The sequence below is a fragment of the Chamaea fasciata genome, unplaced genomic scaffold (assembly GCF_029207755.1).
Source record: "Chamaea fasciata isolate MVZ Bird 193981 ecotype frontalis unplaced genomic scaffold, bChaFas1.0.hap1 SCAF_26, whole genome shotgun sequence".
NCBI classification, from domain to species: domain Eukaryota; kingdom Metazoa; phylum Chordata; class Aves; order Passeriformes; family Sylviidae; genus Chamaea; species Chamaea fasciata.
This window is the reverse complement of record NW_027094111.1, coordinates 5948187-5972868: the sequence shown is the minus strand read 5'-3', so window position 1 is coordinate 5972868 and position 24682 is coordinate 5948187. Positions and strand designations below refer to the sequence as shown.

At 51.4% G+C, this 24682-nt stretch overlaps 1 protein-coding gene across 3 annotated transcripts; it reads right to left on the bottom strand.

Annotated features, from left to right (window-relative positions):
• Positions 1-3576: 3576 nt before the first annotated feature.
• On the bottom strand, positions 3577-23110 carry LAPTM5 (lysosomal protein transmembrane 5). 3 transcript variants are annotated; one of them, XM_066204466.1, is made up of 8 exons: positions 22895-23108; positions 17154-17247; positions 11396-11472; positions 10476-10604; positions 9349-9474; positions 8596-8691; positions 5359-5451; positions 3577-4259 (listed from the first exon to the last, which is right to left on the bottom strand). In XM_066204466.1, exons 1-8 carry the CDS (start codon positions 22979-22981, stop codon positions 4185-4187), a joined length of 777 nt encoding a protein of 258 aa, XP_066060563.1. In that variant the 5' UTR covers positions 22982-23108; the 3' UTR covers positions 3577-4184. The 3 variants fall into 3 exon arrangements, with proteins under 3 accessions (XP_066060563.1, XP_066060561.1, XP_066060562.1); XM_066204464.1 differs by lacking the exon at positions 3577-4259 and having other exon boundaries at positions 4668-5451; positions 22895-23110; XM_066204465.1 differs by lacking the exon at positions 3577-4259 and having other exon boundaries at positions 4669-5451; positions 9349-9471.
• Between the last annotated feature and the right edge of the window lie 1572 nt (positions 23111-24682).

Here is a 24682-nt window from a genome sequence, read left to right as displayed (position 1 = left end):
AAGCTGGATTCCCAGTTCCACTTTTCACCCTGCAGAGGAATGATGACAAAAGCTCCAATTCTTGTGTTTTACCCCCATAATGTTTCTGTTTTGGTCTGAGGGATGGAGGGATCCCTCCAAACCTCCTGCATGCCCATTTCCCACCCTGGAAAAGCGGAATTACAGCAGTGGGGACAGAGCAAAGCATCCAGCAAACGATGCAAAGGAAAGGCTGGGGAGGCAGGAGAGGCTTTGAAAATAACCCCTGCACCGAGCCAGGATCAAAGGGATTTCTGTTTATCCTTCCAGCTGCAAAGAGCTGGCAGATATCCCTGGGGTTTGCTGCTGGAAATAGCAAATGCTGTTTATGGCCGGGCCTTGTTTGTGTGTTTTATGGGTCACACTTATTTCACAGGGATCACTTCTTGTTTGTTCCCCTGCCCACACCTTCCCCTGGGACTGAGCTGCCTCCTGGGCACAGCTCCTGCTTCTCCTGCTGACCACCTGCAGGGCTCTGCTCCTCCAGCCGTGCCTGGAGTTCTCCACCTGTGCAATTCCCCAGTTCTGGCCTGGCCCAGGAGTCCCTGAGGTTGTTTCTGTGCTGGAAATGGCTGGGATGGCTCGAGAACTTGGTACATTTTTGGTTGTCACAGCAGAAAAAAGGTCTAAAGGTGCTAGAGAGCAACCAACACACAAAGATGGGGAAGGGTCTGGAGGGGCAGCTGAGGGCACTTGGAGTGTCCAGCTGGAGCAGAGCACCCTGAGGGCAGAGCTCAGGGATCTGCAGCTCCAGTCCCTGCTCTGGGCCAGGGCCAGCACCCAGGGCACGGCTGGAGCACCCAGGGCAGGCTCAGGCTGCAGAGCAGGGAAAGGTTCTTCCCCCAGAGGGTGCTGGGCACTGCCCAGGCTCCCCAGGGAATGGGCACGGCCCCGAGGCTGCCAGAGCTCCAGGAGCCTTTGGACAGCGCTCCAGGGATGCCCAGGGGGGATTGTTGGGGGGTCTGGGCAGGGACAGGGTTGGATCCATGATCCCTGTGGATCCATGATCCCTGTGGATCTTTCCAGCTGAGGATATTCCACAATTTGATGATTCTCTGAAAGAACAGCAGGATAAGATTTTCCAGTTGTAAATGTGGTCACTGTGTGGGTAGCTCCTTGTCTCCAAGGTGAATGCCCCCAAACACCTGATGGATCAAGGCAAGGCACACAAAAGCCCCAGGAATCAGAGGATCCCAGAATCCTGGGATGGTTTGGACTGGAGGGGATCTTAAAGCCCATCCAGTGCTGCCTCCTGCCACGGGTAGGGTCACCTTCCACTATCCCAGGTTGCTCCAAGCCCATCCAAAATCACTGTAAAATGCTTCCGTTGGCAGGAATGTTCCACAAAATCCCCTTTTCCACTGGAGCTTTTGCTGGGTGGAAAAAGCCACAGGCAGCCAGGGAATTTAATGGTCATCCCTGGGACCCAGGAACATCTCAAACTCCAGGAGATGTTGTTGTTTCAGTCAAGACCCTCTCACTTTTCTGTGCTGCCAGTGCTGAGGTCCTCAGCTCCATCATCAGCTCAACCGCTCCACCAGAGAACTGCTGCTCATTTCTCCTCTGCACTGCCCAAAATCAAGCCTGGAGCAGCACTGAGATCCTTGTGTGAGCTGTGGGGAGACAGCAATAAATCAGTTTGGAGAAGCCAAACCAGAATCACGGGGGCATTAAAAAGACTTTTCTGAGTCTCCAGCCCGGCGCTGGTGGGGCCGTGGTGGGCCCTGGGGCAGGCTGGGCTGGGCTGGGCTGTTTGTGTTGGCCGAGCCCTGTGGCATTTCAGAAACCCAGACCCACGTCCTGTCTCGAGCTCGGCCCTGGCCTGGCTGGGAGCTCACAATAAATCCATACATTTATCAGATCTGGGGTTTGGAGGCTCTCACAGGGAGCTGGGATGCTGGAATGTGAGCCCTGGAGAGAAAGCCCGGCCCCAGGCAGGAGATGGGCTGGCGTGGTTAGAGCCAGGCTCAGTTAGACCAGGTGTGAACCCACATTAAACCAACCCCGTGTCTGCCAGACACGTCCTGACCGTATTTTAGCTCCTGCAGCTCTATTAGCAAAGTCAATTAAAGCCAGAGGCCCAGGGACTGATTTACCCTGCTGCAGCCACTCAAGAGCCAGGAGCCTTCCCCATTATTAGCGGGAATTTAATTAGAGGGAGAATCTGAACCACTGAAAGAGGTGGAGGAGGGGTTTTAACAGGATTTAGTGGGGTCACATTGAGGAACCCCGCTCTGGTTTGGAAACAAGAGAACTGCCAGCATTTCACGTTTGGGCAGCCCCAGTTAATGGGGTTTTGGTGGGAAGAGCCTGGTTGGATTCCCCAGAGCCTTCCCACACTGTCCCAGGCTCTCTCCACCCTGGCAGCCCATCCCGAGGTCTCCTGCAGGCCTGGCTTGGGGCAGCCAGGTGAGAAATGAGAACAGCACTTCTCCAGCAGCCAGCCTGCTCCTGTGGCTGTGGCAGAGGAGAGGTGTGGAATGTTCTGTGACAGAGCTGTCCCACCCCATCCCAGGCTCTGGTAAGGAATATCCAGGGCAGGATGCTCTTTCCCAAAGGGAAGGCCCATCCCAAGGTCTCCTGCAGGCCTGGCTTGGGGCAGCCAGGTGAGGAATGAGCAGAGCTCCAGAGCCAGCCTGCTCCTGTGGCTGTGACCAAGAGAGGTGTGGAATGTTCTGTAACCAATTCCACTGACAATTCAAAGATCATTTTTAATCTCTCCACAGAACAAAGCAGGAGACTGGGCTGGGCCTTGCTGCAATAGTCTGGGCTCTTCTGCAAAGTTTCCTGGTTGAATTTCGAGTTGCTCTCTTGCTCCTTGGTTACAATTGGCAGAAGTGGGGGCAGAAAATTGATTTTCTGCTTGGAGGATTTGGAGTGGTTTGTGCTTTTGGGGTGATTTCTGAGCTTGTTTAGAAGCCCTGGAGCCACTTGGTGTCACTTGGGGCACCCTTCCAGGCTCCAGGTCTGCTGTGGAGCATCCTAGTGCCCAGAACAAGGAGATGGAACACAGAAAATGGAATTATCCCCCCTTGATGGGGAAATCATCAGGAAAATACACAACCAACATCATCCTCTTCATCCCCATTACAGAAATGCACATCCAGTGGAGAGAGCAGGGCAGCACCACATTTCTTATTCATCCTCTGCAAATATTCCATTGAAGTTTGCTGTTGAATATTCCATTGAGGCTGGTTCAGAGCAGAGCAGCCCCCCGGGCTGTGATCCAAGCTCTGCAGGAGACTGGAATGGAGACTTTATTTAAGATCGAGAAAACCCCACTTTTTTATTTTTTTTTTTCACACTGTGATGTTTGAAAAGAGCAGGAAATGATCCCAAAAGGGGAGCAGGTGTGGAATCCCAGGGACATCAGCAGTGCCATCTGTGACATCTGCAGGGCCTGAGCTGTGCAGTCACTGGTGAGCGGGCCACAGATCCTTATCACTGCTGATAAGGCAGAGAGGCAGATTTTGAGAGGAAATTGAATAAGAAATATCAGCTTTTCCTTTGCAAGCAGCACAAACATGAGAAAAGATCAGGCCAAGGTCAAAGCACCACTTTTTGCTCACTGATGTTTTATAAATCAAATTATTTCTTCCTTCACTCAGCAATCAGACACCCTCAGAAATCAGACTCCCAGTTTGGAAGCCATTAACATTTTTATTTTAATTGAAACTCGTCTTCCAAGTCACATAAAAGCACAGAAAAAGGCACCCACTCAGGTATGAAATGGCAGAGCAATGCTGGATATTCTGGGTCGCTGTCAATCGTCACAAGCAGACAGGGCTAGAGCTGCAGTTCCTGGGGGATTTTTGGCTGATCCCTTTTCTCTGGGAATTCTGGCTGGTGGAGCTGCAGGGCTGGGTTATCCCAGAGAAAATTCCTTCCCTGTTCATCCCTCAATCCCACCTCCCAAAGGCGTCCCTGCTGAGCCAGAGGAGAATCACCGTCCTGGTGGGGCGAGCACAGCTGGCGGGGTCAGGCCAGCCCTGCACCCACAGCAGCCAAATCCCAGAGCCCAGGGATGAGAACCAGGGTCAGGAAACGGAGGTTCCAGAGCGGGACAGGAGCCCAGGCTGGGAGAAGCTGGGAACTGCTCTGGAGTGAGCCCTGGGACCCCCAGGAGGGGAGAGGCAGCGGCAGCGTCACCTCCCCCCGGGCTGGGCTCAGACGGTCGCGTAGGGAGGGGGGGAATCCTTGGAAGGCAATTCCAGGGCTTCCTCATAGGACGGCAGCGCGGCCTGGAAGAGATCAGAGGTGATGGGATGGCGGGGATCCCATCCTGCAGGGCTCCCCTGCCCGCCCCAAAGCAGGGACAAAGGACCAGCGGGGCTTGGGGCACCAAGGGCAGGAATCCAGCAGGGCTGGGGCAGCAGGGCACGGATCCACCTAGTGCCAGGGCCACCCCATTCCCAGCACAATAAATGGCCCAAGGACCCCCAATGTGCGGGATCCCAGCCCCATTCCCAAGGAAAGCTGAGGAATTTTGCAGAGCGGCACAGCTGGGGCACCACTGCTGGCAAGGCAGGGCTCAGCTGATGTGCCAGGATAAAAGCCAACACTCAGCATTCCATCCCCTCGGCATTCCCCATCCCTCAGCATTCCCCATCCCTCAGCATTCCCCATCCCTCAGCATTCCATGCCCCTCCCTCTTTCCTGCCCATCCATCCTCACAACACTGAAATTCCAGAACTCTCAGACAGAAAGGTGAAGAAAAAGCTGATTTTAAACACTCGTAGCTATGGAAGCCAAAGTGCAGCTGGAATTAACCCCACATTCCTGGATCAGGGATCACAGGGAATTCATTCCCATTTATCTGCTGTGCCTGAGTTTCACCTTCCTTGAACATTGACTTTAAAATTTTTATGCAGAAGGAAAATTAAATGGATATTTTAATTAAAAACTGATTATTAGCACTTGCTGCTGGGGGTTTGAAGGGTTGGAAATTCTCTCAGATCCCAAAAAAGCAGAGATAAGGATCACCAGTCTGAAGGATTCCTTTTGATGGAAAAAAAAATTCACTTTTCCTCACCTTTCCCACTGCTTTTGACTCCATTTTCAGGAACAAATTCACTTTTATGCCTCTTTTCCACTTCTTATGGCTCCACTTCCAGGAGTGAATTCACTTTTCCTCACCTTTTCCACTGTTTTGGCTCCACTTTCAGGAGTGAATTCACTTTTCCTCACCTTTTCCACTGTTTTGGCTCCACTTTCAGGAGTGAATTCACTTTTCCTCACCTTTTCCACTGTTTTGGCTCCACTTTCAGGAGTGAATTCACTTTTCCTCACCTTTTCCACTGTTTTGGCTCCACTTTCAGGAGTGAATTCACTTTTCCTCACCTTTTCCACTATGTGTGGCTCCACTTTCACCTCCTCCCTCCTGCTGGCTTTGATGTACTTAAAGCAGCTCAGGACACACTTGAACATGTAGGCCTGGAAAAGAGGGAAAAGGGAAGGAAAAGGGCAATTTTCCAGGGCCCTGCAGGGCGAAAAGGGCATTCCCACTCTTGCCACCAGCCTGGGATTTTCCTGCTCTTTTCTCTGGAGGGAGAAGTTTGGGAGCGTGATCCCAGGGCCTTAAATCTGGGTCTCCATCCTTCCCTAGCAATGTGATGATTCCATGGGTTCAGAACAGCACTGGGATCAATAATCCGGCAGACAGAAAGTGATTAAACACAAACCCCAGCAAACACAACACTGAGAGCTCTTGGAGCACAATATCCCGAGTGGGACAGGAAATGGTGGCTTTGGTGTCATTTTCGTTATTTTTACAGCTATTTTTGGTATTATTACAGGTTGTAAAGTCTGGATTCCATGAATTCAGAGCAATGCTGGGATGGGACTGGGATCAATAATCCAGTAAATATAAAATGATTAAACATAAGATCCATTAAAACACAATATTGGACACTTCTGAGATCACAATATCCCGAGGAAGGGAAGGAAATCATGGCCTTGATGTCATTTTTCAGAGCAGGTTGTAAAGTCTGGATTCCATGAATTCAAAACACTGAGGTGAGACTGGAAATCCAGTAAATATAAAGTGATTAAACGTAAAATCCGTGAAACACAACACTGGACACCTCAGAGATCACAATATCCGGAGGCAGGAGAGGAAATCACGGCTCTGGTCTCATTTTTCAGTGCAGGTTACAAAGCCTGGATGCCTCAGGAAAGCACCAGGGGCTCCACAGAGATCCAAGGACTGCCCCAAAAATCCCTTCATTCAGCACAATCCCGTTTTTGCACCTCCCTGACAGGATCTCCTGGCACCGCATGGATTCATCCGTGCAATAAACGGAGCTTTTCTGAGGAAAAAGGGTTGATTGAGGGGTTGTGGCGCAGGGAAATAAGCGGGGTCTGTGGGACTGGCCCTGGTAAATCAATATTTTCCTGCTCAGAGCAGCACGGCAGAGTCGTGTGCCTGGTGTTTGTGTTGGCCTGGGAATGGGCTCGGGAACCCATTGGGATTTTCAGGGAACACAGGGAGCCACAGATCGCAGACCTGGGCTGTGCAGCGGAGCATTCCCAGGACAATGAGGGCTGTTTGTGTTGACACCGGGCCAAGACAAAGAGAAAAAAAAAAGGAATGAAACATCTGAGCTGTAAAAATCAATCTCAACATTCCAGAGATCGGGGGTGAATCCAAACTTTGAGCATCTTTTGGGAATATTGCAGAGCCCTTCCTGCTTCCAAAGCCTCTTCATGCGGAGAGCAAACCTGGAGCTGCCATAGAAACTGGGTTAAAACCTCCACTCACCCATGAAAAAACCCAGTAAATCTAAAACATAAATAAAAATCACACAGCAAAGGAATGCGCTCCCCGATTCTGGTTTTGAAATACAAAACACAGAAAAGGATTGCATTCCCCGATTTTGGTTTTAAAATACATCCAAATCATACAACAAAGGAATGCATTCCCCCGATTTTGATTTCGAAATAAATAAAAATCACACAACAAAGGAACGCACTCGCCAGTTTTGGTTTTGAAATAAATCAAAATCACGGGGAACGTTTTATTCCCCTTAATTTCTGCTTTCTCATCCCTGTGGTGCCGGAGGACTTTATGATTCCAAAGTGAGACAAAGATTATTGGGATATGTGCCCAATTCCCATCGCTGGAAGTGTCCAAGGCCAGGCTGGGGCACCCTGGATCTGTGCAAGGTGTTCAGGGATGAGATGAAACTAAAGGTTTAGGATCTCTCCGTGGGTTTAGGATCTCTCGTGGATGCAGAGACCAGCACGGGGAATTAAGGGTGCCATGGCAGCATCACCCTGCCCTGGGGATATTTTTTCCAAGGAATTTGGAACAACTGATCCAGTCACCACTGGAGCCCCACAGCCTCAGCCCCATTCTGCCCTCGGAATATTTTTTCCAAGGAATTTGGAACAACTGATCCTGTCAGGACCCTAGAGGCAGCAAAGACCCAGCCCCACACTGCCCTTGGAATGTTTCTTCCGTGGAATTTTGAACACAGGAAATGCAGACCCAGCCCCACGCTGCCCTGAGCCGGGAGGCTGCAGGGAGAGAATTCCATGGGATTTTACCCCTGGAAGAGGAGAGGGATTGGCACTGGGGTAAAAGGCTGGGGGTCCTGGTGGCTTTTTGGGGAGTCCTGGGGGTTTAATTATCCCACCCCGTCCCTCCTCTTACAACCCTAGCACAAAACCCCCATTGCAAATCCTGCGTTTTGTGGGTAAAGCTGTGGAAAATTCCAATTAATCCATTTGCCAGGTCAGGGGGATTCCTGCCAGCTGGGGCTCAGGGTTATCTCTGCTCCTGCTGCACACTCCGTGTAAATATTAAAAGATTTTAAAGCCATGTCTGAAGTGCATCCACGCACAACTCTTCACTCCTCACTGGCTTATCTGGCCCACCTGGAAGGCTCGGAATATAAAATGGTTTCCAACTCACAAGCAGCACTTGCTGCCCAAGTACCTGGAAGAATCTGGTTTTCTTCGTGGGGCTCAAGGTGAAAAATCAGTTCTCTGAGCCACTGAGGCAATAAAAGAATAAAAACCCTCTCCAGTGGAGCTTCCTGAGGCACCAGCAGGGTTTAGCTCCTGGCGTTAATGAACTTTGGGAGTGTCAGGGTGGAGAACCCTGCTCACATCAGAGGGGGCACAGCCACTCACCGAATGAAAGAGCTCACCTGCTGCTCGATAATCTCGTTTATTTGGGGTTGTTCCCAACCTTTTTCTCCTTCTAGGGAGGAATGGGCAGTGATGATTTGGTGACATAAAAAGGATTTTGCTTTGTAACTCCCAGAGAAGTGTAGAAGGAGATACTTGGATAAATAATCTCAATAATCTCATTTATTTGGGCACATTACAGCAGACAACTTTGCTGTGTTTATTCTCAACCTTTTTCTCCTTCTAGAGAGGAATGGGCAGTGATGATTTGGGACATAAGAGGGGTTTTGCTGTGTAACCCCCACAGAAGAGGAAAGGCAGGGATTTGGATAAACCAAGCGGAGGCACAGCTCCCACTGTGCCCGAGGAGAGCCCAACGAGGCCGATTTGGGAGAGAATTAAAGCTGAATTTTCCTGGGGGAGCCCCAGTCCAGAGGCTCTTACCTTGAGGAACAGCACAGCCACGAAGGCGATGGTGAAGGTGATCATCACTTTGGCGTATTCCTCTGCTGGCAGCTTCTCCAGGGCTGGCAGAGGGCCCTGGGGAAAGGAGAAGGTCTCAGCCCCAAACGCTCATTCCCTGAGCCAGGGGCACCCACAGGGAGGGCTCAAGGTTCAGGCAGAACAAGGAATGAAGGATTTCCACCGGCAGCAGGATCACAGGGATATTGTTTTCCTCCTGCTGTTTCCACTCCTTGGGCAAAGCCCTGCTTAAATGAGAACTTTTAAATTTTTAATTTCAACTCTTGCCACCGGCCTGGGATTTTCCTGCACTTTTCTCTGGAGGGAGAAACTTGGTGACCGTGATCCCAGGGCCTTAAATCAGTGTCTCCATCCTTCCCTAGGAGTGTGATGATTCCATCTATTCATAACAACACTGGGGTGGGGCTTATTAAACGTGACTGTTTAATAAAGATGAAATTTGAGGCATTTTCCATGCAGGCAGCTCCACCTGAATCACTTCCCTCTGCAATTTGCATCCATCAGATTCCTACAAGGAGAAACAAGGTGTATTTTTAAGGAACACGGGAGCTGTCAGTCAGGAACAGCACTGGGGAGAGCATGGAAAACCCTCTCTGTTGTCAACCTGAGCAGTTCTGGATGTTCCAGAGGGCTCAGAGAAGCTGCCCGGCCATGGAATGGGAATTTGTAGGAGTTCCCAGTGCAGAAAATGAGCGGAGCTGGGTGCAGACCTACCCTGCTGTCCACAGACTTGAGGCTGAGGTAGGTGGGCACCTCCATGTAGGAGCTGCACAGGGTGAGGATGCTCAGGCAGAAATCCAGCAGCTGCAGCGCCAGCAGGGGAATCCTGGAGTGGCCCTGCTGAGGAGGACAGGAGTTGGGTTACAGACACAGGATTGGGTCACTTCTGCAGATTATTCACACTTCACACGGAGCCTGTGGTTGGTTCACACCGAGACTGAGGCACTAAATTCCCTTAAATCCAGCCCAAACCTTCCCTTCTGCTGGCCCAAAGAGCAAACCACTTGTGGGGCTCCATCCGAGCTCCACAGACGCCTCTGGCCGGAGCAGTGACAATCCCAGTTCATCTCCAGCAAACCCCTCCTGACGGGGGCACGCCCAGAGCACCTCCCTCAAAGCCAGGAGGAAACCAACACTCCAGGACAAGGGAGAATAAATATCCCAACTGCCCCTGGTTTCCTTCAGCCTCCAAGGATTGCATCCTGTCTCCAGGCTGGAGAAACCACCTCACATCTGGATTCAGGATCATAAAAGTCTTTTCCAAACTAAAGGATTCTGTGACAAATCCCAGCCCAAGGTAATGATCCTTCCTTCTGACCTAAATGATTCCATGTGGAACCACAGCCCAGGGTAACCATCCAACCTTCCAGGACCCTAAAGGTCTTTTCCATCCTAAAGGATTCCATGAAGAATTGCAGCCCAAGGTAATGAGCCTTCATTCCAAACTAAAGGATTTCATGACAAACCACAGCCCCAGGTAATGATCCTTTAGTCCAACCTTCCAGGATCCTGAAGGTCTTTTCCACCTGAAATGATTCCACGTAGAACCACAGCCCCAGGTGATGATCCTTCCTTCCATCCTAAATGATTCCATGCGGAACCACAGCCCAGGATAACCATCCATCCTTTATTCCAACCTCCCAGGACCCTAAAGGTCTCTTTTCCAACCTAAAGGATTCCATGACAAACCACAGCCCAGGCTAAAGATCCTTCATTCCAACCTGAGTGATTCCATTGGGAACCACCCCAAGGTAGGCATGCTCCATCCCGTGCATTCCCCACCCCCGGGAAGGCGGGAGGTGTCCTGCCCAGGAGCAGGAGCTGTCACAGCTGTCACCCACCGTGTGGCCCAGCGAGGACACCGAGATGATCACCGGCACCTGGATGTAGGAGCTGAATATGGTCAGGAGGCTGAGGAGGAAATCGATGACTTGCAGGGCCAGGAAGGGGATCAGGAGCCGCTCCCTCTTCTGAGGAGGAAAAGCAGCGCCCGTTATTTCCACCTGGAAGGACTTAGCTCATGCTTCAAGGATTAACACTCCCCTGGAATTTCTGATTTCAGGGACAATTGATCCAGGGAAAACAGGGCATCAAGGCTGATTTTTTCGCCCCTTTGGAAAATTCCTGTGAGTTCTCACTCTGTGACATTGGCACTTCCCATCGGAGCTGTCATCCGACTGTCCCTAAAATTTACCTCTCCAGAGGGAGAACTGGGTTATTTGGGTGGTATTTAAAGCTTAGAACTCTGCCACCGTCAGATTCCTGGGGTTTCCACCCCAAGGCCTGGCCATTCCTCCTCCTGAACTGGGAAATGAGTCCCCGGTGCAACAGGGCAGTGACAGTTCTCTCACGGGACCTGACTTGCAGCAGAGCAAGGAGATGAGGCACGAAAACCTTTCCAAATCATAACATCTCCTTCATTCAACACCAAACATAGCCCAGATGGAAATGTTGCCCAGATTTGGTAAATCTGGGTGTTTGAAGCTTTTCATAAGAACCTGAGGCTGGAACCAGGAGACATTTTTATTTGCCTTTTTTCCTGTATGATTTTGGGATCCTGGGATTTTTATTTGCCTTTTTTCCTGTGTGATTTTGGGATCCTGGGATTTTTATTTGCCTTTTTTCCTGTGTGATTCTCTGATTCTGGGATTTTTATCTGCCTTTTTTCCCTTGTGTTTGTCTGGGGGGTTTTCCTGCTTTTTTGGACCATAGTTCCAGTGAGCACCATCCAAACCCTGAATGTCATTTGTGGGGAACGTACCTTGAGCACCCCGAGCAGGAGGTGGAAGCTGATGACAAACAACATGAGGATCAGCAGGAAACTGGTGGTGACATCAGCTGAAAAGGATAAAAATGATGAAAGGAATCACCACATCACCAAAAGGTGTCCCAACTCCACCACAGCCCTAAAGGAGAGTTCAACCTGGCACAAAGGATTGCATCTGTGGAGGAATTAATGCCCTGCAGCTGGAATTAACCCCATTTTCCCTTTTTACACCCATTTTTCATCTCTCTTTGAAATCCCTGCATCCACCAGGCCATGCAGGTTGTGAGCTCCAGGGAACTCCTGAAATGTTGAATACCCCAGGCTACAAAATGAGGTATTAAAAAAACCCAGAGGGCTTTTGGCTCGTAGCTACGAGCTGGAAATTATTTAGAGACTGCAGGCAGATAAAGGAACCAGCAGCGAAATGCTGAAGGATCTTCGGAATCTCTCAGAAAAGATTTTAATTAAGAAATCAATCGAAACAAATTTCTTAATTAAAATTTTAAACCCCATCACCATTGGTGAAGCCAGGGAAGGTCATGGGGTGATCTCTTGCCACAACTCTGCAGCTGTGGGATGAAGAGACACCTCAAAAACACAATGTGAGGGGGTTTAGGTGATTTTTGGGAGCCGTTTTGGGTGCAGGGGGTGATGTTTCATATCCATGGAGATCCTGCTCAGCCTTTGCCTGGCAGCAATTTTCCCTGCTGGAATCACAGCCTGCCCTGGTGCTGATTCACCTCTCCAGAGGCAAAACTCTGCTGCTGTTTTTTCTACGTGCCTCTGCACAACCTTTCCCAGAACCTCCTCCAGCTCCTTTCCTTCCGTTTCACCTGAGTTTAAAACAGCACTGGCCAGTTTGGGTTCATCAATTCCTAAATGTTTCAAGAAAGGGTTCAATTCTGCTAGAAAAGAGCCAAACTTCTGATTTTTCTGTCTTTTTTTTTTAAAGCAGATGATCTTTCCCATAGGTGTACAGGGCTGGTGATCCTTGGGGGGCCCTTCCAGCTGAGGATATTCCACACAACCATGAATAAATCCAGTGCCTTACTCTGTTTTTTCCATCTCCTTCCCACTGTTTTCATAAAGAACTCTGGGAAATGTGCCTGTAGAATCCCTGTCACATTCCAGCCACTCTGAAATTATTTCCTGCTCCATGTCACCCTTTTTCCCCTGCAAAAACTCATCTCCATCTCCTCCAGCTCTGAGTGTTGACCTCCCCTTTGGTGAGGGAAGCTTTCAGTGCTTGAGCAGACCCCAAATCATCCTTTTTTCATTTTCTAGAAGTGGATATTCTTTATTCCAGTGAAGATTTCTGAATTCAATTTCTTTTCGTTGTTGTTGTTGTTGCCCAGAGGATAAAATCATTCCCAAAGAAGTCAAGGCAGAGAAACCTGTCCCTGTTTTCCAGGCAGTGACCCCAACACTGATAACTGTCACAGCTCTCTCAGAATTTGGACACTTGCTGTGGTTAGGGGGAAATGCAAAGGTTCCCCCCAGGGCAGAGGGACACAAATCTCCCCCCAGCTCAAGAAAGGACTAAAAATGTCACTGAGAACCTCTGGAACAGTCCCAGGTTTGTTGAAGACTTTCCTGAGCCACATCTGGGCAGGTGGCAGCAGCAGTGCCACCCCTCCCATCCTCCCTCTGCTGACAGAGTTCATTTAAATGCAATTTAAATTCATTTCAATTGATACAAGAAGGATTTTCCATTCCCCTGCTGTCTCCTCTTTAAATCTCCTCCAGAAATGAGCTTTGGAGATGATGGGAAACCTTCAGTGTGGAACGAACCTCTGCCCAGCACTTCCTCCCCCCAGCATGAGGAGCCTCTTCCTTCCTCAGGCTTGGGGGAAAACCCTCTGGGGTGGCTGCAACCCACCCCAGGAAGCCAAAAAAGCTGATCCCGAGGGGGAATGGAGCCATCTGGAGGGGTGGGACACAGGGAATGATCTGAACTATCCACCTGCCCTGCACCAGGACAGGAGGGCTGTGATGGTCAAAGCAAGGAAACAGCTTTTCCTCACAACTTGACACAACCCCAGTGCAGGAGCTGCTCCTCCCCAGGGAATTGAGACCCAGAGGAGGAAGAAACCTCCATGAGCAATGAAGAGAGAACCCCAAACTCAGCAAACCTTGAGAGAGAGCAGGGAGGGAGAGGGGGACGGGGAAAGGGCTTTGCCTCCTGGAGAAATTCAGGAGCACAAGGGCAGCTCCCTCCAAAGGCAGCCACTGCTGCTTTCCCTCTGCTCCCAGCAGTGTGGGAAAGCCACAGTTCCAAACCCCACCTTTGAGGAGCAGGGGAGTAGAACCAAGGCTGGGACGTGGTGCACAAAGAACCAAAGATTAACAGGGAACAGCCTAAACCCAAAACAGAGCTTAACAAAGGAGCCAGACTCAGCCTTTGTGGCACCAGCCCTGAAGGAGCCAATCCCAATCCCATTACAAACCAGACTCCCAAAGCCTTTTCCCTAAAAGAGCCAATCCCATTAAACCCCAAACTCCCAAAGACTTTTCCCTAAAGGAGCCAATCCCATTAAACCTCAAACTCCCAAAGACTTTTCCCTAAAGGAGCCAATCCCATTAAACCCCAAACTCCCAAAGACTTTTCCCTAAAGGAGCCAATCCCATTAAACCTCAAACTCCCAAAGACTTTTCCCTAAAGGAGCCAAACCCAATCCCATTAAACCCCAAAGTCCCAAAGCCTCTGGATTTTGCCCAGCGCCACCACTCAGGAGTTTGCCCAGAGAGAATTTCTCTCTTTTTCCCAGGATTTTCTCGGGTCCAGCACAGCCGTGTTTTCCTGCCTCTCTCTCCATGGGTCCTGCTCCAGCTCTCTGGCAGGATCCCTAATTAATTGGGAAGTGGCCATTTCCAGCTAATTGCCCAGCTGGATTTTCCAAGCAGAACCTGGATCAAAACTCCCCAAACAAAACAACAAAGAAACAAAACCCTCACAACCCCACAAACACAAAAGGATGGAAAGAAAAGGAAAACCAAGGGAAAACAACTTCCCACGAGCTGGCTGCCTCCTGTTTGTTCCCAGGAAAAAGTCATTGTCCCTCTTTCAGCAAGGGTGGGTTGGTACAATGACAAAAACCCCAAAAAACACAACCCAAAAACCCCCACAATCCCCCCAGACAAACAAAACAAAAATCCCCAAACAAGCAAAAAGCCAAACAAAAACCCACAAACAAAAAGACAAACAAACAAAAAACCCTAATAAACAACCCCCCGAACAAACAAAAACCCCAACCAAACAAAAACCCCAAACAAACTCCCAAAACAACAAACAAAACCAACAACAACAACAACAAAAAAACCAAACCAAAACCAAAAAACCCAAAACAAACAAACAGCAACAGCAAAAGAAAAACTGAACCCAAAAATCCCCCACGGAACAGCAAAACAAACAAACCCTGAAAGAGGAAGGAAACCCTTGAGGTCACACTTGCCTCAAGTTCTTCAGTTCCCATCAAAAATTGAAATTGGGAACACGTTCCACAGGAATGGAGGGATGGATGGATGGATGGATGGATGGATGGATGGATGGATGGATGTGGGATGGATGGATGGATGGATGGATGGATGGATGGATGGATGGATGATGGATGGATGTGGGATGGATGGATGGATGGATGGATGGATGGATGGATGGATGGATGGATGGATGCTCCAGTTTCCTTGTGCTGATGCCAGCCCTGGCTCTGGAGCCTGCTGGGTTATTCCCTGCCGGGTTATTCCCTGCTGGGTTATCTCCTGGGAGTGCTCTGCAGGAAAGGGTTTGCACCCTGCACTGGGGGCTGAGCTGAGCACAGCAGCCTCCAACACACCCACAGGAATATTTGGGAATACTGCTCCATGTGAAACATGGGAACCATTGTATTGCCCCTTGCTTGGGTTCCTATCAGCAAGACTCACCCAAATTCCCATTTTTGGCTCACTGCTGATGCCCTTCCCATTGGAACTGGGTGATTAAAGTCCCTTCCAATCCTGACATTCCGTGATTCTGTTGGATGAACCAAACCTTTCAGTGCTGATGTCAAACAGCCCTGGGGGATCCCAGTGGTTTTTCCTTGGAAAAATGTGAAGCCAGCTTTTATGACTTCACCAGGCAGTGTCTATTCCTGGTTTGGTGCTTTTCCCTATTTCTGTCTCCTGTCCTGGGGACAGGAGAGTTTGGAATGTGCAGGAATCTCTACCCATCCTCCTTTTCCTCCACGTACAGGGAATTTGCAGCCCAGGAAGAGCCTCTCTGGAAAAGCAGGGCACAGCAATTCCTGGCTGCCAGGGGTCGTGTATTCCTCCCTGTGGGCATGGATGGGGCAGGGAGGGGGCCTGGGTTCCGTCTTTTGCTCCCAGGGTTATCTCTGCTTGTGGTTTTACACAGAAAATGACTCAAGAACAGAAACTCCCCCCTGCACTTGTTTCCAAACACCTCCCACAGAACATCCTGCTTGGGCAATATTTGGGGGCTGGGGAGTTGTTTTTTGTTTTAGATGGCACCTCATGGGACAGCTCCAGGTCTTTGCAAGGATCTGAGCTGGATCCTTCTGGAGGAATTCAATCCTTCAGGAATTGTGAGCTATGGGGCAGCCTGGCTGCCTCTTCCAGCCACCAGTGTTCTGGAAAAATACACCAGGGGCTGGGAAAATCTAAGAATGGGGGTCACAGGGGAAGAAAGGGGTGGTGTGGCTCTCTCCAGCTGAGAGGGAAGACATCCATGGGAATGGCCCTATGGGAATGGCCCTATGGGAATGGTTCCATGGGAATAGTTCCATGGGAAGGGCTCCATGGCAATGGCTTCATGGGAATGGCTCCATGCGAATGGTTCCATGGGAACGATTCCATGGGAATGGCCCTATGGGAATGGTTCGATGGGAATGGCTCCATGGGAATGGTTCCATGGAATGGTTCCATGGAAAGGCCTCCATGGGAATGGCTCCATGGGTATGATTCCATGGGAATGGCCCTATGGGAATGGTTCCATGGGAATGGCACCATGGGAAGGAGTCCATGGCAATGGCTCCATGGGAATTGTTCCATGGGAAGGGCTCCATGGGATTGGCTCCATGGCAATGGCTCCATGATAATTGTTCCATGGGAAGGGCTCCATGGGAATGGCTCCATGGGAAGAGGTCCATGGGAATGGTTCCATGGGAATGACTCCATGGCAACGGCCCCATGGAAATGGCTCCATGGGAATGGCCCTATGGGAATGGCTCCATGGCAATGGCTCCATGGGAAGGGCTTCATGGGAGTGACTCCATGGGAGTGGCTCCATGGCATGGAGGGGTGTTGGTGGCAGTGTCCTGCAGCTCACACATCTGTGGGATCAGTGTGGGGTGAGATTTGTCCCCTCTGTCCATTGAGGAGTTCTGGGACTCTTCAGTGTTTCCTTGGAAATGCCCAGAATGTGAAGGAAGTCAGGAGTGTGTGTGAGGCTGGAATTATCCAGCTGAGGAAAAGGGAGAGGAAGGGAAAGCAGGATTGCCAGGGGAATCCACAGGAGATTCCAGAGGGAGCTGGAGGACTCTGCAGGTGCTGCAGAGTTTGGGCTGATCTGAAATAAAAACTTCTCTGGACTCCACATTGATCTCCAACACAGTCTTGGCCTAAAGCAAAAGCCAAACAGCCTAAATTCCTTCCTGAGCTTTTGACCCAGAATTCCAAATTCTTTGATGGAAAAGGCAGAGGGAGCAGTGCAGGACTGAGGGATCCCTCCCTGCCCCACAGCTGCATTCCCAGGACCCACCAATTCTGTAGTAATCCTTGTCCAGGTCCTTGCAGAAGCCCTTCCCGTTGGCCACCTCCAGGGAATACTCGATCAGCAGCAGGACGCTCATGACCTGGAGAACAAAGCCAGAAACACAATTCAGGGGTCTTGGGCCAAATTCCCAGTAGTGAATTTATTTCCAGGGAACACTGGATGGATGAGTCTCCAAAGGAGCCAAACACAAAGGGTTTGAATCCCAGGAAATACTGAGATAATTTATCAGTTATCAGTTTCTTAATGTTTTGGATTTAACTGCCAGCAGAAGGAGGATGGAGAAATGACAAAGGCAGTGAGTTTTGCTTCAATGGTTTTTATCCTGGTTTTATGTTTTGAAATTGCCTTTTGCTCCAGAGTTGGAGGAAATGCAATATCAATATTCCAAAGTGTAAAAAGAAACACAAAAAATGTTACAGGTCCTCCTGTAAGTGTAGCTGTGCCACTCCATTGGCAAAACCATCTCCTTCCTTCTTTTATAATTTGAGGAAAACCTCCAAATGTTCTTTTTTTCACATTGAACCAGAATGATTTTTCCCAAGTTTTCCAACAGGACCATCAAACCTCAGCCTCCAGAGTTCATCCTGTCCTGAGTTTAAGGAGCTGAGAGGTGGAGAGAGGTCCAGAGCTGTGGGCTCAGTCCTGGTCCTGAATTTCTGCACTCCCCCAGGGATGATGAGCAGTGAAAATTCCATGTCTGAGCCCAGTTTAGGAGACCTCCATGGAATCAGAAAACCACGGAAAGGATGGAACTTGCTGGGCTGTTCCCTGTTACCATCCTGGGAGAGCTCTGCAGGAAGGGCTTTCCACCCTGCACTGGGGGCTGAGCTGAGCAGAGCAGCCTCCAACCCACCCGCAGGAATATTTGGGAATGACGTTCCATGGGAAACGTGAGAACCATTGCCCACATATGGAAGGGATTCGCCCATGGGTTGGAAAGGATTGGAAAGCTCATCCCATCCCACCCCTGCCCTGGAAGGGACACGTCCCACTGTCCCAGGCTGCTCCCAGCCCCAGTGTCCAGCCTGGCCTTGGGCACTGCCAGGGATCCAGGGGCAGCCACAGCGGCTCTGTCCATCCCTGTGAGTGTCCTCATGTGTCCCTGGGTGTCTGAGAGTGTCCCTGAGTGTCCTTCTGTGTCCCTGGGTGTCCCTGTGTGCAGGGAGGGCCGAGCAGCCCCAGGCCCTGCCCCAGGCCCAGCAATGGCCCCAGAGCCCCGGGCAGGGCTGAGCCCAGCAATTCCCCTGCACAAGGGGCAGAACTGCCCTGGGCAGGGCCCAGCCCTGAGCAGAGCCCAGAGAGGGGCTGGACTCTCCTCCCTGGGACATTCCAGAGCCACGGGGACACAATCCTGTGCCCTGGGCTCTGGGCTGGCCCTGCTGGGGCGGGGAGTGGCACCAGTGACCCCGGGCTCCCTGCAGCTGCCCCGCTCGGTGCCACTGAGCCCTGCGGTGATGCAGAAGTGTCCCAGGCCTTATCTGCCACCACATCAGCACAGCTCGGGCAGAGCTGAAACAACTTTTCCTGCAGAGCTGCGCCGACCTTTCACTCGAGCCGCGGCTGTGAGCGGCGCTGGGCGAGGAGGAGGCGGCAGCGCTGCGGTCGGGGCTCGGGTGCGCACATGGGGCTGCTGGAACTGCACAGAGCCAGCTCTGCAGGGCTGGGCCGGGCACAGAACAGTTCTGTGCTTTCACGGGCTCCCAGACAGGGTTTGGGCAGCCAGGGCTGCTGAGCTGCCTTGCACAGGAGCTGTGGGAGGGAAGGCTCTGCCTAGGCCCGGAAAGGGGGAAGCGAGGCTGGGAGGTGACAGGAGCTGAGCACAGTCCCTTCCTCTGCCTCTGTGTCAGCTGCAGAAGACTTAGAAATAATCTGAGACCAAATTCATCAGCTTTCTGAGCAGCTGCAGCTGCCAGAAGAGCTATGTCACTCGCAGAGCGAGCACCCACCGAGGCACGCCGGGCTGCAGAGGGGACTGGGAGCCCTGTCCCTCCCTGTCCCTCCCAATTTCAAATTCTGTCCAGCGTCTGAATGAGAAGGAGGGATGTGTCAGGTTTTCCCTGGGCCTGTCTGACACCAGCTTGTTCAAGAGTCATTCTGCCGACTTCCCTTTTTTCCCATGAAGTAAATGAACTTTGCAATTTGCTCGTGAGCTGGCAGGGAAAGGAGGAATATCCAGATCTCATTACACGAGGACACGACAAAGTTAACACGAGTTCAGCTTAATGGAACAGCATTTCGGCTCCCAGGGCAGCTCTGAACCCTGTCAAGGATGAAATTGCATTGATCCAAAGTGTCTTTACAGCTGCTGGTGCCCCTGGGGAGGGGAGGGATTTCTTAATGAAGACACATGGAGATCACACCTGACTGCAAGGTGGCTGAGAGGTTTCGTGTTCAAGCTCCCAAACAGGTTTTGCTTCCTTTACTTCTGCTCTTGGTCCAGCCCCTCAATTGCCAGCATGGGAAATATGGGCAGAAATTGCTTTTTCACTTAAAAGGAGGCCTGAGCAAAATGGATGAGCTGGGCCCCAAATATCAGGTTTTTTCTGACAGAGGAGTGGGCGAGAGCAGGACAGCAAACCCCAAATTCCCCCATCCCACTCAGCAGATCCAGAGGCTGAAGGTCAGCATGAGGAACCCTCTCTGATATCTATCAGAGAAAAATGAGGCCCTGGTTTCCTTGCTGGTGTGGAAATGAGCCACACAACCCAGCCCAAGTGCTGTCACACAAGATAAGAACGTGGCAGGAAACCTCAGCCCAGCCTGAGAGGTTCAACAGACTTTAAGGCAGAAGTTGGTTTAAAAATTTCCATTTTGTGTAGAAAGAAAGAAGCACTGAGCTGTGAGCAGGCAGAGAGCTCCAGGCCTTTCCCTTGGCATGGAGAGCCAGGCCAGCACCAGGACACCTCTCCAGCAGCTGGCTTTGGCTCACTGGAGTGTGGAACCTTCCTTATTCCTGCAGGGAATGCACATCCAAGGGGATCAGCCCTCTGCAGAGGGGCCTTTTGCGGAGGGGGAAGAAGGCAGAGGAGGACGGATGTGGTGCCTGCTCTGCACTCCTTGGTCAGCTGCTGCCACTGCAGATCCACCCCTCAGCTCCAGCAGAAACCAAAAACTTCCCATTTCAGACAGAAAAACACCCAGTTCCCTTTCCCTTTGCACTGCCACAGCAGGAGAAAGGCAGGTTTGAAATAGAGGATTTCACTTCCAGGTACTCAATTCCCAGCCCCTCTCCGGCCCTTCCTCCCTTTTCTCCTACAGCTGGAACTTTTGGAGCAGCCCATTAAAAGGAGCTTCACATTTCTTGGTGGAAGTGATTTGAATCCCCAGGATATGAACGGCTGGAGCCGGGCCAGGGCAGGGAAAGGTTCTTCCCCCAGAGGGTGCTGGCACTGCCCAGGTTCCCCAGGGAATGGGCACGGCCCCGAGGCTGCCAGAGCTCCAGGAGCCTTTGGACAGCGCTCCAGGGATGCCCAGGGGGGATTGTTGGGGGGTCTGGGCAGGGACAGGAGTGGGACTTGAGGATCCTTGCGAGTCCCTTCCAGCTCAGGACATTCTGTGATTCCACGATATGCTGAAATGATGTAGGACTGTGATAAATCCAGTCGTTAAATCAAGGGAGATAAATTGGGGTGTCTTGGATGCAGAATGTGACACACAGAGCCCCGATTCCCTGGGGATAATCCTGCTGCAGCTGCGGTGGGGTTAAACTGCTCTCAGAGGTCTTGCTGTGCCTTTTTTATTTTCTAAAATATTTGCAGCTTGACTGATCTCCAGGTGATTTATCTTCATGCACGTGGCCCTGGTGTGAGGCTGCTCCTCCTCTGCTTCACAACAGGGGTTTGTGCAGGGGGAGCCTGAAGCCGTGGGGAGCAGGGGGCACTGGGGACGGTGACAGGGTGCTCTGGGTGCTGGGGGGCTCTGACACGAGCAGGGGAAACAAAGAGCACCACACACAAACACTGCCCTGCCAGAGCTTCACCTTCTCTCTTGAGTTTCCAAGTGGCTCTTGTGGCAGGTGAGGATGAAGTGAGGAGTGCTTTGAGCTCTCATTTGGTTTCCTTTCACAATGTTTCATCTTCTCCTGCTGCCTCCTTGGTTGTGCTGCTCCAGGAGAAGCAGCTCAGGCTCTGTGGGACCCCTGGGTCAGCCCCAGCCTGGTGAGAGCTCAGTGAATCCCACTCTGGGCTCACCTGAGTTGTGTCCAGAGGTCAGGACAGGAGCTGGGAGGGTTCCAGAGGTGAATTCCTGCTCTGTGAGTTACAGAGCTGCCAAAGAGAGGAGCTGGAGTGCAGCTGAGGCCAGACAAGGTGCAGACGCTGCTTCCCAAGGCTCCTCTGGCTCCAGTCAAGGACCAGCAGGAAAGGAATTCTGTGCCTGCACAGGAGCAAGTTTCCAGCCCTGATCCTGGATCTCTCTGTCAAACACCTCGGGGTCTGTTCATGGCTGGAGGAGCTGATGAGCAGGACAAACTCCCCAGTGCTGTCTTTGAAAGTCACCTGCAGGTCACGTCCCCGCGCCCAGCGGAGCTTTGCTGATCACACCCCCATCCTCTTCTCCTTCCCCGTCTGTCCCGCAATGCCCAGGATTTATTCCAGCTGTCTCCGAAGAGATCAGCAGCGAGGCAGAGCTGATTTATGGGAGGAGAAGGCTTTGCCACAGAGCCTGAGAGCTCTGTGATGGCACTGCTGTCACCCAGCATAGCTGGGATTCATCCCAGGCACCAGCAGCAGGATTTATCCTGATCCAAACCCCCAGCACTGATGGAGCCAATCAGCCAAGGCATAAATCCCCTTTTCACTCTCCCTCCCCCTGCCCAGCTGCAGCTGCACCATCAGAAAGGGAGAGAAGAGGCAGGGAAAATGGATGGTGTTGTGTGATATCTCTTAAAGGAGGAAGGCAAGACCTATCCAAAAATTACCCTGTTTGCCCAGGGCAAAAGGCATGGTACAGCCCCTGCTGCTCCTGGGAAGAGAAGGGACCTTGGGATGTCCTTCCCATGCCACAGCTGCCATTCCCATGGGATTTCTGCAGGTTGCAGGTCCCCAGCTCCCCCTCTGCTGTCCAGGGAACCTGTGAGAGCCCCGTTATCACCCCAAGGGCTCCCAAACCCTGACTGTGCACCCCCAGCGCAGCACAGGGATTATTTTAATAACCCAGCCATGCAAGAAACCACATCCTCAGGACGGCTGAATGCACCTAAAGCTCCTCAGTGCAGCCAGGAGCGTGGGAGAGAAGCCTCCAGGCTCTCCTGCTCTGCCACCCCTGCCCTGAACAGCTTCTCCGGCTGCCTGGGAGCTCTACACGGCCATGATCCCAATGGAAACCAAAAGAGACAGAGAGGAGGAAGCTCTGCCCATCACCCAAATCCCTCCAGTGCCGCATTCCCACATCCCCAGTGCTGCCCATTCCCACCCTGCAGGTTCGGGATACACTCGGGTAGGAGCTCCTGCACAGAGCAGAAAAACAGGAAACAGAGAAAATTTCCCTGAGCTCCAATTGGCAGAGCCACGGAAAAAATCGTTCAAAACCCCTCCCAGTACAGCGAATTCCACTTCTCCCTCTCCCCCACCACCTTTTGTTCATCCCTTTTAACTCACTGGGTTTTCCTCTTGGGAACAGAGGACATTCCAGTGTCAGGGAACCCCGTGAACAACAACAATGCGCCTCCTGGAGAGATCCCACCTGTTTTCCTGTCCCCCTGTCCCCCTTCCAGGCCCAGCACTCACCATGTGGAAAACCCCCAGGGCCACAGTCGCTGTCTTGATGTTGAAGCAGCAGCATTTGGGGGGCTCAGGGTGGGTTTGGGGGGTCATTTTCGGGTCCCTCTGAGCACTCCGGAGTTAATGAGGTCGAATTTGCAGCCGCCCCACGGAAAGCGAAGCGAGAGCAGCTCGGTTTCCTTCCTGCTCTCTGAATGTGTGAAGTCATCTACAAAGTCACATGAGGCCTTTGGGTTTCTCAATCACAAAGGAAGCAAAATTGGGGGGCTTTTAGAAAACAGCCAGCTGGGAAATGGGAGCCCCAGCGCTGCTCAGGTGTCGAGCACGGGGTGTCAGGGAAGGAGGATCAGGAGCAGGACTTGGCTTTGTCCTACAGATATCCTCGGGAACAAAAGCAGGGGCCAGGAATTTCACCTCAAACTCACCCTGCTGATTTTGCAGCGAAGCATCCAAGTTCCTCCCTTTGGATCCGGCCTTCCCTGCCTGCAAAGGCACCGTTCCCTGGAAGTGCTCCTGGGAGCTGCTGCCGGGGCAGCCCGGGGCTCTGGCAGGAGGAGGATGGCAGAGGGTGCTGATGCCTTGTGGGCACTACCGAAAAACAGAGGCCAGGCAGAATTAAGGGGATAAAAAGCAGTTGTATTTATTGAAGGGCCTTCAGGTACATTGTGGGCAGACAAAGCCCCACAGGGGCTGCACCCCGAAACTGGACCACCAAAAATTTCACACTTTTATAAGTTTGGTCCATTTGCAGGTTTGGGTTAATCTCCCAATTACGGCTTCAGGTAATGAAGTCATTTACCCCCGGTTTGCTGCCCCCAATTCACTTTTGTTTCCATTTCTCAGGGCCTGAGGCAGTGAGGTGTCCTTGATTGCCAGGCCTGGAGAGGAATTGTTGTGTCTGCCCAAAATGGGGAAGCAGCAGCTCCCACTGTGTATGTGTGAGTTACACACTGAAGCATTGCAGGATTACAAGTAGATGAAAAATACAAAACCTAAAATCCTAAGGCATCAGCGTTGGCTGAGGGATCTGCAGCTCTGGCCCCATCTCCTGGGGATGTGATTTGTGTCCTCATCTCGTGGAAATGAAGCCAGCAGGACCTGAGCCTGGTGGCTTTGTCACTGTGCAGGACATCGGGCTGTCCCCCTGCCTGAACTCACCCAAGTGTGCTCTTTGACAGAGATTGTTTACCATTATCATTTAAAACCCCATTTTTAATTCTCTTTTCCTCTTCCACCACCCCACAGGGCAGAAATTCCATTCTAAGAGCCCTGTGGAGTGGATTGTTCTGAGTTTTGGGCTTTCTGACCAAGGTTTGGTGTGTCCCAGCAGGGGACACTTCTCGAGGAGGGAAATGCAGGTTAATAAAATGAGAATTGGGCAAACACTCAAACGAGCTCTTGTGGGTGTCACATCCCAAAAACGCTCCCTGGATTTGCTGTTTGATGTCTCTGGGAGTACTCCCAGCACAGCATCCCCGCAGTGCTTCAGCAGAGGGGTTTCTTGGTGGTTTTTACGGAATTAAATGCAGAGATTCCACCTGGATGCTTTGTAAATACAATCCAGCTGCGAATATTCCCTGGTGGATCCTCGGTAGAGCAGGAAAGTGAAATGTCTTCACCAGCAGGGGAAGCACAAAGCTGCAGGTGAGGACTGAGGGCACCACATCCACCAGCACCCCTGGAGCTGCATCTAACCATGAGAAATAGGGTTAAAAATCAGGTTTATTTTTAAATATAGATAGTTTTGAGCATCTTTCCTTTGCAGACCAGATGCAAACACGGGCTTGGCTTTGC